At 45.0% G+C, this 14846-nt stretch overlaps 1 protein-coding gene across 1 annotated transcript; it reads right to left on the minus strand.

The window, feature by feature from the left end:
- Positions 1–2802: 2802 nt before the first annotated feature.
- ATPAF1 (ATP synthase mitochondrial F1 complex assembly factor 1) lies at positions 2803–14018 on the minus strand. Its single transcript, XM_040610901.1, has 9 exons — positions 13806–14018; positions 13355–13463; positions 12735–12785; positions 11942–12004; positions 10483–10533; positions 8626–8673; positions 6433–6528; positions 5724–5831; positions 2803–4851 (listed from the first exon to the last, which is right to left on the minus strand). Exons 1-9 carry the CDS (start codon positions 13982–13984, stop codon positions 4657–4659), a joined length of 900 nt encoding a protein of 299 aa, XP_040466835.1. The 5' UTR covers positions 13985–14018; the 3' UTR covers positions 2803–4656.
- Between the last annotated feature and the right edge of the window lie 828 nt (positions 14019–14846).

Below are 14846 nucleotides of genomic sequence, written 5' to 3' on the forward strand. Positions count from 1 at the left end.
CCCCCACCAGCTGCAGCACCAGGCCAGGCTCTCCCTGGCCACGCGATGCCCCACACACCATGCACCCGACCAGCACAGCACCCCATCAGCCAGGAAGACGCTTGTTCCCAGGCAGGGTTTGAAGGCTCTGCATGCCTGTGCAGACAAGACACAGCAAAAAGCGCCGTGGGTTTGCTCTGGTTATTCCCAGAGAGGCAAAGGACATGCCCAGAAAAATCTGCCTTGGCTCTGCAGCATCGGGAACAGCCTGTTCCCCCTCTCTGCCCCACTGAGCCCTGTGCAAGCTCAGGAGATAGGGAGTGAGAACTTCCTCAGCTGCAAATCAGAGGACACTGGAGTCTTGCCAGTTTCTAAGGCACAGGGGAAAAAAAAAGATGGGGCACAGATGAAAAAGCACTGGACTCAGCATTTTAAGTGAGGGCGAGAACATCATCTTTCAATCTGCACTTCCTTGATTGCTGTGACGGCCGCCTTTCACAATCCAGGGTGTCTCCCCAGGGAGCAGGATGGGCTCTAGGTTTCCAGCTGACACGGGGGTACATCTCCCTGGGGCGACAGGGGTGGGCGCGCAAGCCAAGGGGTTCGAGATGCTGATAATAAAGAGGCTTTGGTTGCAAAACTCGCTCCACTACTCCTAGCAGGAACTGCTTGCTCCCACATTCCTGGCCCTGGGCCCTCCTCCAGCCTGAGACAGACCAACAGACAGCCCTGAGGAAAGGAGGTTGTTTCTACAGCACCTGGTTCAGCCGTGAAGTCCTTGCCACAGGATGCTGCAGGAACTGAAGCCTACATGGGGCCACAGGGAAACCTGGGCTTCTCCTCCATGAACATGCCCACTTTAGGACTGGCTAAGGACAGATGCATCCAGCTCAGGAAGACCCTGGCCCACAAACAGCTGGAAATCAGCAAAGCAACCTGGAAAAGGATGTTTGCCCCCCCCCCAGGCAGCTCATCTAGGATCTAGACCACCAGACTAGGGCAGCCACTGGTCTCAGTGCAGCCCACCACGATGCTGACCATCTAGGAGCAGCCTGGGCATCTACCATGGTTTTTAGCACAAAGCTCACCCCGAGCTCACCGCGGAGCAGACAGGCTCACGCAAGCTGTGTGCGCACTGGCAGCTCAGAACGAGGAGGCAAACCTTCCCTCTAGCGGCTGTACAGCACGCAAGCCTGTTACCTTCTCCCGACAGGAAGATTAGCAGCATTTCCACCAGCCCTTAGGCTCAGCACAGATCCTAAGCTCATCACATCTTACAAAACCCACCCGAGTTTTTAATGACTTCAAACTGGCACAGCTGCCAGTTTGCACAAAGCCACAGATGGAGCCGGGTGTCCGTGTCCATGCTGCGGCTTGCAGGTGCCCACCCGTGCCAAGGCTATGCTGGGCAGCCAGCACCATGGTTGATCCCGGGCACTGGGGCAACCACGCAGCCATGAAACACCACTGGCCTGTTTCTGCAGTAAGGATGCTTTATCGGGCCAGTTCTTCAGCTGAGTTACTCCCCCTTACAGCAAGCACTCAGTGGGACGGAGGATGAAGCCTCGAGTTTCTCTTGGACCTTTTTATGATGGGTCTTCATCCCAGTTTCAGCCTCACCACCACCACAGCAGCAGCCAGCACAGATCCGAGTGTGCTGTTCAAGTCCTAACTGTAACACAAGCACATGCATTAGCCTATGTTTTGCCAGAAGTACTGGATGTTTCCACTTTTCCATTTACAAATTAGGGAGTTTATTCACAGAGTGTCAAACTTGCAGCCACTGAATATTGAAACAACTATTTTCCATGACCAAGATCCTCTGGTTTGATGATACAGCATCACAGAATATCGGCCCATCTGCTTTTACAATCTGTATTCCTACATGATGTTAGAATCTGTAGGAACACAGATGACAATTTGTATACAGATCATACAGGAACACAGTAGGAAATACCTGTCTGAAGCTTCCCCACTCACAACAGTGTTTTAGCGGCACAGTCCATCAGACTGGCTTCACGGAGTCAACGCAGCAGGAACATTGTCCGGGGCTGCAGCAAACCCTGTCCCCAGCAGCAGATCTGGGAATACCTCCCAGGAGCACATGCAGCTTCCCATTTTGTAAACCCTCAGCTACGTCCCTGCCATTGCACATACAAATCCAGCCAGCTCTTTGCGCCTCTGCTCCTCAGGGAGATGCAATACAGCACCAGATCACTGACAGCAAGTCAGTCGTTTCTGTGCCAAGCGCTCTCACCCTGACTCAAGGAGGAAACGTGTTACGGCGTGCACTTCAAGGTACATGAATACACCTGCAGAAAAAAGCCTCTGCTCCCTCCATCAGTCCATTCCACCTCTGCCAGGGCCAGAAATGCAGTCTCTTACAAAATGTCTGCAGGCAGTTTGATCAACTTTGCCTTCTCAGTTTAGGTCTTATTTAAAAAACGTTCCAATCATGCAACGCCAAGAAATGTTTCCTTTTGTCTCTGCTACTTCTGTCTGTCTTAAAACCCTGGCGTTCTTAGCTTGGGATTAATCACGATGGGTTGAAAAAAAACCCACTCAGAATTAGAGGTAGTGATTGCTACAGCCTTACTCTGGAGACTTCGGTCTTTTATGCTCAGAAAGAGGCTCAGGTGTAGACTTGGAAGGCTTGAAATTCACTCCTGTTGCTCATTACTCACCCAGGGATGTTATATTACAGCTATATTAAAAATCAATATAGCAACTTTGACTTCTTCAAACCAGGAAGTGAATAATGAATCAAAACTGCCCTTGTACCAGCTAAGGGAAAATGATAAATGGAGCACAAATGCTACAAAATAGAAGTAGAAAGGCTCTTTAATAAAGGTGATTTGCTGTTCAGATTATCACAGCCCTGTCCACACCTCCTCTGATTATTCCCCTGCTATACACACACTCACAGACCCGATACAATCAGAAACAAAAAGATGACATTACTAGGGAGCACGACCATCTCCCTGCAGCAAAGCCCCAAGAGAACATGTGCCTCTTTCAAGAACATCTTGTCATTTCCTGAATGGACAGGAGCTCACACCCAGCGCGTACGAGTCACCGCTAAAACAGACCCCAACAATAAAACCTTACTGTCCACCTTTAGTGATGACCTGAACAATGTTCTTGTCCAAAGGATGGGCTGAGGAAGTATGGAGTGACAGCAAGTATTACGGCACCAGGGCCCTCCAATCACACTAGCGAACAGATTGTGTCAGAGCCCTTTAAAACTAACCAAACCTCCGTATCAGGTCATGGTTAAGGGTAGCACAGAAAATCTGATACCAGCACTGCCGAAAAATCGGTCTTCCTCTAACAGAGAGACAAGCTGCCTACCCTTCTTGCCTCCGTGTCTTTGGCAAAGGAGCGGATGCTTGCTAGCTTCAGCAGGCTGACGGGAAGACACAGTGTGGCATGGATATAATGGATAATCCATACTAAGGGTGAATTAGTGCCAAGGTTTTGATGTGGACGTGGGAAATATTGCAGCATTGCTCCTGGGAAGCTCCTGGCTGTCCCCCCTGTTTCCTTGTCTACCTGTGCAGTGGTGGTATGCTGGGAATCCACGCACAGGCTGCACACTGTACCGCTGCAGTATGCTCTTGTCCACAGACGCGCTGGCTGCCTCTGCTGGGAATGAAAACAAGAGAAGCTCGAAGCATGAATGCTTTGGGATTCTTTTGTTGAAGACAGGTTTAAAAAACCAAAGCTGCTGGAGTCTGTAAAGCCAGAATCTTACCAACATTGCTGTGTTAGAGCAGCTATACATATTTATACCACTACATTTTCTTCACAAGTCATCACTTAGCAATTGAGAAGCTGGTTGGTGGCTCTCTCTGTTACTATGCCAGTCCACCTTGCTTTTATTACAGGTAGTGCCTTTCTTGAAATGGGAACATGAGCTATTTTATGCCCCTTCCAACATCATTTGTAGAGTTAGCAGACCAGATGCCAGTTTGAGAAAAATTAATTCTATGAAGCAGGCAGTAATTCCTCTACACTACTAAAAATATACAAAAAAAAAACCCAACCATGTTCATAATATCGTCCTCAAGAAAAACAACTCTAAGACAGAAACACAGCAACAGGATAAAATTGATGTCAACTAAGCAGCACAAAATTCCTATAACAAATGTAGTCTACACTCTATATTTTTTAATCCTGAGAAAAACACAGGCCACAGTATACATCTGTATAAGGAACCTCACATTCAAAGTAACAAAGAGGTGTCTGTTTTAGACCTTCAATCTTTTTTTCTTGATGGACAAGCCTGTATAAATTCCACACAGATTCAAAAGCACTGGACCATGCAATTATAATGGCAGAGGGCACTTAAAGTGCATTTACTAGCTCTGGTTCTATCACTTAATATTTCAGATTTCAAAAATACGGCATGCAGCACTAACAGGGCAGGAAAACGGCTCATTCTGAAGAAGTTACACTGAAGTACAGGGCTCCACTCTGGCAATTAGTTATTGTCCTTCAAGTGGCCCAAGCCCTCATCTTGCCTCAGTGCCACACAGGCTTGACTACCACACGCTCCCAGGATGTCTCCACATCCTTTCTGGATCCAGACCAAATTCATAAACCAAAAGAGACAGGACCACCCCACCTTGGAACCCCCCTGGCTGCTGCTGGCTCGCTCCCCCCACAGGTCAGGCTCTACGACTTGTCAGAAACCTGACCAGGTCTCAGTTCTTTTCCGAGTCCACTTTGCTCAAGCTCTGCTATAACTGACATATATTTAAATTCACTAGATCTGTGATTGAAGGTCTCCACTAATTCGTAGGTCTCGGAACGATCCGTTGCATAGAAAAGCTGCACCTGATTCGCCAAGCACTGTGCTTCATGGACCACCTGTGAGTTAAAACAGAGAACGTGTTACCATCGGGGTTTGTTGTATTTGAGTATACCGCTGAAAAAGCCTCTTCAGCAGCTGAAAGGCTGCGGTCCTACTCATCTCATGACTCAATTTCAAGTCACCTTAGTTTAGCAGATCTCTTAACAAACCACCTCCCCCTTGTTCCTGACCTCCTTACACACATTAGCACTGTGCCTTTAAACTACTCTTCTGCTAAGCATACACCTCAGAGGTCAAATATGTCTTTCACGATCCCTGCCCACTCTAAGGCACTGGAGATGCACCGAAGTCTCATCTTTCTTTTCTTACAGTTGACCTATTTGCAAAAATTGATTGTTTACTCTGAGACACAACAGGGCCTCTGCACATTGTTTCAGAACTGGTTTAAGTAGGTCAGTTAGAGGTGGGAAGCTTTAGCTATCTTGTTCCACCAGTACAATATCTACTGCTGAAACCTGACACAGAGCTCTAAAGGTCCCCTGATTTGGTAAGTAGCATTAAGCTTCAAAACACTGTTTTAACTTGTTGGCAGGCAGCAAGAGCTTTTATTTACATTTGCTTCCATTAATAAGAAAAGCAGAAGCATTTCTTTCTTTTTTTTTTACAATAAACTCTAATATCCAAAGTAAGAAAAAATAAATAAACAGGAAAAAAAAGAATGCATGAGCTGAAAGCACCAGATAGACAAAAGACTGATGATTTCCTTCTAGCTTTTCCTAGTATTAAGTAGATTAGGTTAAAGAAATCTAGTAAGACCATTCTTTGGGAAAGGGTCTTTTAAAGGCTTCACCTGAATTTGGTTTTAATTCAAACCTTAGGAGGAGTTGCAGCGTAAAATGAAGGAAGCCAATGAGCAGATTTCTCTTACCAAGAACTTGGAGTCCATTTCTGCTGTCATCAGTACTATCCCTTTTTCCATCTGCAGCTCAGGATAATGGTACAAGACCAACTGGCTAGGAGCAGTTTCACCTTGCGTCTAAGGAGACAAAGAAATCTGTTTGTATCCCATAAAGAACTTCAGCTCGATTGCAGATTTGGAGGCTTGATTACAAAACTTTGAGTATTAACTGCTATGGAAGCAGTCATTTTTCAGGACTTAAGGCTCAGTTTCAATTAAAAGTTCATTATTCCCGGTATTTACAGAAAACAAGGGATTTGCAGAGTTAGGGTTGGGGTTTTTTTCTTGACTAAAGACCATTTTGCATTTAAAAGAACCCACAATTTCCAGAAAAAACATTTCATCTTACAGCATCTACTGATATTATAAGTAGCTTGCACAAACAGGTCTAAAAAAAATGGCTCTTGCTTCTATTTTGAGACTACTTCACCTCTGCCTCATTCTTGTTTAGAGACACACGCAATAGCCATAAATTTACCAATTTACCTGTAATTTACTAACTGACTCAAAATTAACTTACTAATTTACTCAAAATCAATGGCAGTTTTTCCCTGACAATTCTTTTAAGCTAGACAACCTGTTTGTTAAACTAGTTAGCAAATATTATATATTGCAATATGCTGATATTATATATTTCTGGATCCTAAGCCATTTTTGGCTTTTTATTTCCACCACTCACCTGAATGTTTATAAGGGAAGTGAAGTGCAATTCTGTTCCTGACCACTGCCCCACAAAGAACTCATAGCCTTCTTTTCTTGGCAAAGCATATAGAAACTGCAGACAAATGGTTAAAAAAAAAATCATAATTCTTCCTTTCATAGAGCAAAATGATGCCCATGTCATGCTGGCCTCCAGCATGAATGTTTTAGCGAGAGAACCACAACAGCAAACAGGGTTTCTTTGCCCCACCAGGAGTGATAGGACACTGGCAGGACCCAGACTTCAAAGCAGACAGTAAACCAGCGTTACCTTATCAGTACTATTTCATTAGCAAGCATGTTGGCACATATTTTTATCAGTATTACACAACACAGACAAAGGAAAGGACAGTACAGAACATTCGGACTCTGAATATTTTTAATTTTGGTTTTGTTTTCATTTTCTTTTTGTTCAGTCCTAGAAAATTAACAGCAGAAATAGTCAAATATAAGATAAGGAGGATTCAGAGTATTTAATTCTGTAATTTCACCAACTATTCTGGAACTGTCAGCAAGCATTTTTTCTCTAGAGATTTACAGTCTATTCAGCTCCACAGGCTAGGGACTTACTCATTTTCCTACACCAAGAGAAAGGACAACATGGGAGCAGAAAAACATGCAGGATACCAGACTAAATGTCAATATACTTTACAGAAAGGCACTTAAAGCTATAGATAACTTTCCAAGCTCCAAGCAGCTCAGGAAGCCAGATACATTTGACCTTGCTCTTGGCAAGTGAAATATACGGGACCAATCCATCCACCCAGTGAAGTCTCCCATTCAGTTCTACAAAAGCGCTCCTCTCAACACAGCAAAGTCTAGCTACTTCATTTTCATAAAGGAATGAAACATTTCATTTCTGTATCAGCACAGTGAAATTTGCACAAAGTCCATGCTTCAGTGCACAAATTACTTTAACAACACATTATTTTCAACAGAAAACAGTATTAATCCAGCAGCACAGGGTACACAATTGCAGAAAGATATCCTTTTGCTTGTTAACCGTCTTGCTCTTTTGTAGTTCAACTTCTTAGAAGCAATAAAATGCACATTCACACAGGAATCTTCTAATTGAAGCTGACAGGATATCCACCAACCCATGTGAGAAGGTATGAGTGGATCTGCAAGATTTGGGTTCATTCCTGAAATAACCGTATTACTTACTCTCAGTATTTTATGCTTTGTGTGCTGGCATACACCTAAGACACAACCCACAGAGTATTTACTCTATATCTATAATAAAGGGTTCGACTACACCCGATTCCCCCCTTCCTTCCCGTCACAGCTGTTGAATTACAATGTTCTGCAACGGAACTTACACTGCTGAATTCTGTGCATGCCATATAGTCTTTCTGGACAACTCACACTCCCTTACAGACAGAGTTGCATTATGGACACAGCACAGTGCCTGCCCATTATGGCTTCTACGCAAATACCTACTGGCTTACCAACGTTTACCTATCACAGATCACCAGCGTGGTGAAGAAAGAGTGGCTATGCACACTTGTGATGAGGAAGAGCAGGCTAATAGATGACAAGGTTCAGTTCTTTCTGTGGACAGAACCCCAACATACTGGTTTCTTGTCTTTTTCCCTTTCAAATACGCCTGCCTATCTTCACTGCCAGTAAAGAGACGTAAAAAGAGGAGCAACTCACACCAACCGTTAAGACAAGAGAACTCACTTTCTCCACGTACATGCAACGTAATGCCACAGTGACACATGGCTATAGCTAACAACAGTATCTCCAGGCTGAAGCAAGGATGCTTTATGCAATAAGGAAAGATATGCGGGAACATTAATGAAGCTGGCCTAAAAGGTTTGGCTCTTTGCAACACAGCATGGAAGAGACTTAACCACAAGACACAAATTAATGCAAAACGGATGCGGTAGCTAAATTCATTCCCTGGGAGATTCTGATTCTGTGCTCTCATTTTCTGAAACCTACATCTCATGCACCTAGATATCTGATCGCTAGATTAAACTAACACAGGTGAATAGCCATTGCTTTTATCTGAACGCTAAGACAAGCATTTGAACACCTGGATTTTACTAATCAAGCTGATACAGTAAGACTGAACACAGGAGGCTCAAAAGCTTACAAATTTGGCTTTAGAGAGGAGAAATGCATTACAGCTATACATCCGCGCACCATGAGTCTCTGCCATACGTACCGATGGACATTTCTGGGCTCTTTTCCATATTAAATCAAACTTCTCTGCCTTTAGGGAAGGAAAAAGAGAAATCCAATTTTCGTAACACAAACATGGAGGCACAGTTATTCAGAATCATCTCATTAACCTTTACAGGGTACAACTTCCACCTACAGAAGGTCTCGCTGTGGGAACAGCTAACAATGAGTGTGTGGAAACCTGTATTTAGGTTTTAGTTACCTAAATGTCATTGTATCCCATTTTAACAATGCTGTCTCTAGGATGCAGCAGCAAACTCCTTGGATCCAAAGCTTTATTCCTTGGAGGTGGGGGGCCCACACCTCAGGCTTTCATTATGTCCTCTTTCAGTAGCAGCTCCACTGCACCATGTGGTATCAACAGTTGAGCGAGACAACACATCCCTGGCCTCAAATTGTGGATTTTACATCACAGCGATCTGTTCTTCAGTATTAAAATACAGAATAGATATTTTCTCAGACAACATACTGCTTTGTTTTATATGAAAACCACAAATGTTATTTGGTCAAACCTGATGAAACCTGGCAAATCTCATTCACATGTTCTCTGCATTCCCCCAGATCTTTTGCCTGCTCTTCTCTTCCCAGCACCATACATTAATACCTGCTTTAAGGTGTTCAGGAAAGAAAACATATGCCATTCATCAACACGGAATTCCTCCATGTGTGCTTTTGAGCACTTGAGAATTATGTGAGGACTTTCTTCCAACCAACAAAAAGCTTCTGGCAAAAGACAGAGGGGTTTTTTTCCCCCAGTGACACCCTGAAGTACTTCCTAATGTGCCTGGCATCTGGTTTGCATTAAAGCCCTAAAAACTTCCAAAGCTCCCCAGACCAGTGCACCGAAGAACAGTGCCAGCCCCACTAACGGAAGACCTATACCATGTTAACTGGAGTCCCTGGCTTTGGCCCTCTGCTACAGTAAATGTGCAGTTCCAACTATTTTCACAACATCCACATGTTGGGAAAACTGAAACACAAAGCTGCCTGATTTCAAATCCCATGTTGCCAGTTTCAGAGCATACAGCACTTCATACATTTAGAATACAGCCTCCCGCTGACTTCAGTTGCAGCTCCAAGGGCCAAATACAATTGCAAATCAGACCCCAGATCTAAATGAGGTTTCAAGAACTCAAGGAACACACAGTTCGTGCCCAGCTGTCAAAAGACAGATTTAAGAGATCACGATTGCCGAGAAACTCTGAAGCAAAGAATAAAAAGAAATCCCCAAAGTGAAAAAAATTCCTGCAGCCTAACGCAGATTAACAACAATTTATATCTGGTAAAGTTATCAGGAATAAGAAATATGATCTTATCACAGGAAGCACCATGCAAGCTCAATGGAAGGCAGTGCTGCCAATAATTTTACTACGAAAGTAAGTCACAAGTGATTAGCCACGTGCAAGTTATTAGGCAAGTGCTCTAGTACTGCCATATTAAACTTGAGTCAGCTGTCCTTGCTGCAGGGAAGAGGGGAAAGAAACAAGCAACTCTGAGAAAAAATGGTGTGAAAATACAAATGCTATCTTAGAGATACTAGGGCCCCATGAACAGTATTGGATACTAATAATAAAAAATGCCTGGGAATTCAAGCCAGGTGTGCAGAAAAAAAATACTAGCTTTACTGAGACTGACGTAAGTGAGAAAAAAAAAGCATACACATTTTTGGAAACAAAAGCCCTTATTTGGGGCAATGAAATCACTCAGTCCGGAAAGAAAGTTTGTTCTTGGAACCTCATTTTCCTTCCATGACTGCTTTTAAAAGCAACAGAATCACAGTTAGAAAGGAAAACTTTGCACAGTGGCCTTTCAAGCAGGTAACTACAGGTGAACTACTTACAGGAATGACAGCATAAACTGTATCTTTTGCAGAAAAATACTGATTCCAAATCTGTAGGAAACAAAGGAGGTGAGATACTGTTAAAATCAAGCACCTAGCAGTGATATTAAATGCTTTAAAATTAATTCCATTTGTAAACTAACCTTTGTAGGCACTTTGAGAAGTCAGTTTTCAACCAAGTCTGAGTTTCCTGCTAATGCAATACACTTCTCCTAAGGTTCCAGAGTACTTGTACCAAATGACAGATTTCAGCTAGATACAAAAGAGCAGTGGGCTCAGAGATGGCTCAAGATTCACCAGCCATCAGAAATGCTTCTTACAGTTCTCCCAACAATCACACTAATGTTTTCTAGAAGGTTTTAATTTGGGGGGTTTTCTTAATAAAGAACATACAAAATATTTTCAACAGAAGACATGCCTTCGCACAACGCTCCTCTGTGTTCACAGTCTTTTCCTTCACCACAGCAGGATGGCAAAAGCTCAAAGTCCTTAATAAATGGACAAGCACAGGTAAAAGCCCATAGTTCAGGACTCTTTCAGTGGCTCTTCCCCAGTCCCACACAACTAACAAGGATGGTCAGTAAAATGTTTCATCAATGAAACCAAGATAGAGGAACTCGAAGGAAACACAACTCATCAGATCCACTCCTTGCTATAACTGGTCACACACCATCCCCTGCAGAGCATGTAACTGCTTCTATAACGTTCTCACGCTATCAGGAAAGCAGCTAGGTTTCTGCTCTCTAAGTCATGCCAGAAAGCTCCTTCATATGTGCTGCTCCCCTTAACTGATCATGCCAACAAGGTTTCTTGGCATACAGTCTGAGAAGGAAAAAAAAAACCCCAGCAGATCCAATTCAAGCACTCAGAAATGTGCAAGAGATGTGACTTATAACTGGAAAAAAAGGAATACAGTGCAAAGCCCAGCCAACTTCAGAAAGAATAACTCAATTCACACCGTTCTTCAAACAGACCCACCCACAATCTTCCTACCCTAACCAATTTCAGTACGAGTATACAAGCTCCTGAACAACAGATAATGCAAACAAAGGTACAAGGTAGCAAAAGCTTTGGTTTTACTCCTGCAAAACAGATGCAGCATAATCTATACGGGCTACGACTAGGATTTCCCTTCACCTGGCTCCAAACCTGACAGGAGCTTGCTAATGCCAATTCAACTGCTACACACTAAGTGGCAACAATAAGAATTACAGTAGAGACAGTTTTTGAATGATCAAGTCCAGATGTATTAATTATCAAGTGAGTACATCCTAGGTGGACTTACCTATATGGAAAGAACTTTACCTCCTACTATTGATATGCATGTGAATGTGCTTTTTATAAATATACATCCATAGCTGTGTTTTATTTTTCAGTCAAAGTAAAGTCTCTATTCTTACATATAGATTCCTATTAAGCACGGATGTAGAGCAAACTTTATTCCATTTAAATCCATCACCTGTTTTATCTCCTCCGCTGATTTTTCTTTCACCATCTCAACATTAAGAATTGAATCAAGTGTCTGCAAGAGAAAGCGTAAGGAATTTGGCACGATGACAGTTCTCTGATTCAAATGAAAAAACAGAATGAATAGATGTAATTACAGACAACAAAATCAAGCTAGAGGAACTTAATTCAATTTACAGGGTGACTTAGTCCTCTTAATTGCTAAAGAAACTAGTAAATCCCATACAGTAACACACTGAGGACTGGATTCACATATTAATGCAGCATAGAAGATTCTTTCAGGACACAGAACACATTTTGCTCCAGTTGTGCAGATCTCTACTGAAGCTGCAAGACGTGCTGCAGCCTTTTGCCTTCAGCCATCTCAGACACATGCTTCGTTGGCAGATTTACACCGGAACTTTGCCAAGAATGTGAAAGAGAATAAAACCATTTTCTTGTCCCTCTGATGGTTGATCTTTGGAAATATATTTGTGTGATGTAAAGGCGGCTTAACCCTTTCCATTTATTACTGCGAATATTCAGTACAGATCCCCTCACTAGTAGGAACTTCCAGGGTGTTAGAGAGAAAGGACAGGATAATAAAAACCCAGAATGCCCGGAGCTTTAAAACTGAATACAATCCCAATAGTAAATTAAAATCTTATGCTCAGGTACAGCATAAGGAACGTCAGCTTTATGTCAAGAAGCTCTTGGCTGAAGCACTGATGTTAGCAATACAAATTAATCTACATCCTTGATTTGACAGTACGTCCTTTCCTAACACTTAGGTTTGTTTCCCTTACCTTATCCTTTGTGAATCCTCCCTTTGATGCCTTTGTGCCCAAGCCATCTGCCTGGAAGAAAACATTCTTCTTTAGTTTTTAATAGCTGATGCTTTAATACAATTTATTTGGCTTCCCTGCCACGCATAAAATGCCTGCTGACGAAAATATCCTGGGCGGGAGCTCAAGTTTAAGATACTTGAAGATCACTGCAGTGCATTTCTAACAAAATAAATGATTGATTCGGAGAAGTAAATAAGAAGATGAGTAACTTCATATGACTTACAAATTTCAAGGCCAAAAAGGATTAGTTAAAAGCAAATTGTTATGCATTTTGGATCCAGTATTATTGAACATTTCTCTTGCTCTCACTAAAAAGTGACAGATGTGAGATCACGTCACTCCATCTAGCCAAACTAATCTGGAACTAATTACACACTTAAGGCATCAAGCACAGAATTCACACTCTAAAAACCAGCAAAATACTACACTGGAATACAGAACAATACTTCTAGCCACCAGAGTGTAAAATTCTGAGGCTCCTTACTGACAGGAACACTGTGATTGTAGCATTATGCTGATCCTATACCAATGCCATTAGAGCTTTAATATATGTGAATTACAAAGAAAACTGGCCTTGCCTTTTCCTCCATGCATCTGACAAATTCTCCTTGACTGGAATATCCCACGGGCTGCTTTTTCACTTCATGTCTTTTTTCCATACGGGATTCAAACACATCTGGACTGGATCTGAATCGGGAAAGGAACTATTAAGAATACTGGGTGATGAACGCCATTTAGCCTTTTAAAATGTTTGCTGTGATACCGATTCACGTTCTCAGCCCAATCAGTAAAACTCTCTCAAGCTGATCACGTTGGGAGATGCCTTGGTGCCAACTACACGTGAATTTCAAGGCAGCATCTGGCCTAAATGGATTAATTTTCTCGTGAGCGTGGGAAGCTACAAATGACCTCGCGCCACCCCAAAAAAGCCCAGCTCCCCGGCACCCCCTCTGCCCAAAAGGCAGCTCCCCCCACATCCCAGGCCCTGCTGGACCCCTGCTGCCCCCTCCAAGGCCCGGGACCCCGCACCTCCGCAGCTCCTGGATCTTGTGCCGGTACTTCCCGTAGAAGGGGTTCTCCTCCAGCGCCGCCTCCCCCGGCCCCGCCAGCTCCCGACACGGCGGGGCCAGCAGCCCCAGCGGACGGAGAGCTGCGCGGCTCCGCAGGGCCGCCCCCCGCCCCCAGGCCTGCAGCAGCGGCCCCGCCATGGCGCCCGCCCCGCCGCGGTCCGTCCGGCTCAGCGCTCCGCCCGCCGCGGTCCGTCCGCCTTAGCGCTCCGCCCGCCGCGCCGCCCCGCCCCGCCGTTCCGCCCCCGCAAGGAAGCGGCCGGAGGCGCAGACTGGGAAAGGAACTTTTATTTAGAGAAATTAAAAAGTCGCGTTACATGATCAAAAGCGCGGGGTTCCGCGGCTCAGACCCGGCGGGGCAGGGAACCACGATGCGCGCCCCGCACAGCTGCCTGCGGAGCTCCGGAACTGAAAACGGTACAGCGCTGTCCCCACGCTCCCTTTCCTTTCAGCCATGGCCTGTTTCTCGAGGGCCCGCCGGGCAACCAGCGGGCAACCAGCGGGCAACCAGCGGGCAACCAGCGGGCAACCAGCGGGCAACCAGCGGGCAACCAGCGGGCAACCAGCGGGCAACCAGCGGGCAACCAGCGGGCAACCAGCGGGCAACCAGCGGGCAACCAGCGGGCAACCAGCGGGCAACCAGCGGGCAACCAGCGGGCAACCAGCGGGCAACCAGCGGGCAACCAGCGGGCAACCAGCGGGCAACCAGCGGGCAACCAGCGGGCAACCAGCGGGCAACCAGCGGGCAACCAGCGGGCAACCAGCGGGCAACCAGCGGGCAACCAGCGGGCAACCAGCGGGCAACCAGCGGGCAACCAGCCCCCTCAGGCTGCCTTCCAGCTGCCCTCTGGAAAGCCACGGCCTGTTGGCATGAGCCACAGCACATATCTGGGCAAGCGTTTACTTAAGCCAGTGGCCTTTATGCCCTCCAGCATCTGCAGCGTGAATAAAGCACGGGGAGGCCGGCCAAGCCCCCGCAGCAGGGCTGGGGAAGCGTGGAGAC

The sequence above is a fragment of the Falco naumanni genome, chromosome 11 (assembly GCF_017639655.2).
Source record: "Falco naumanni isolate bFalNau1 chromosome 11, bFalNau1.pat, whole genome shotgun sequence".
Taxonomy (NCBI): domain Eukaryota; kingdom Metazoa; phylum Chordata; class Aves; order Falconiformes; family Falconidae; genus Falco; species Falco naumanni.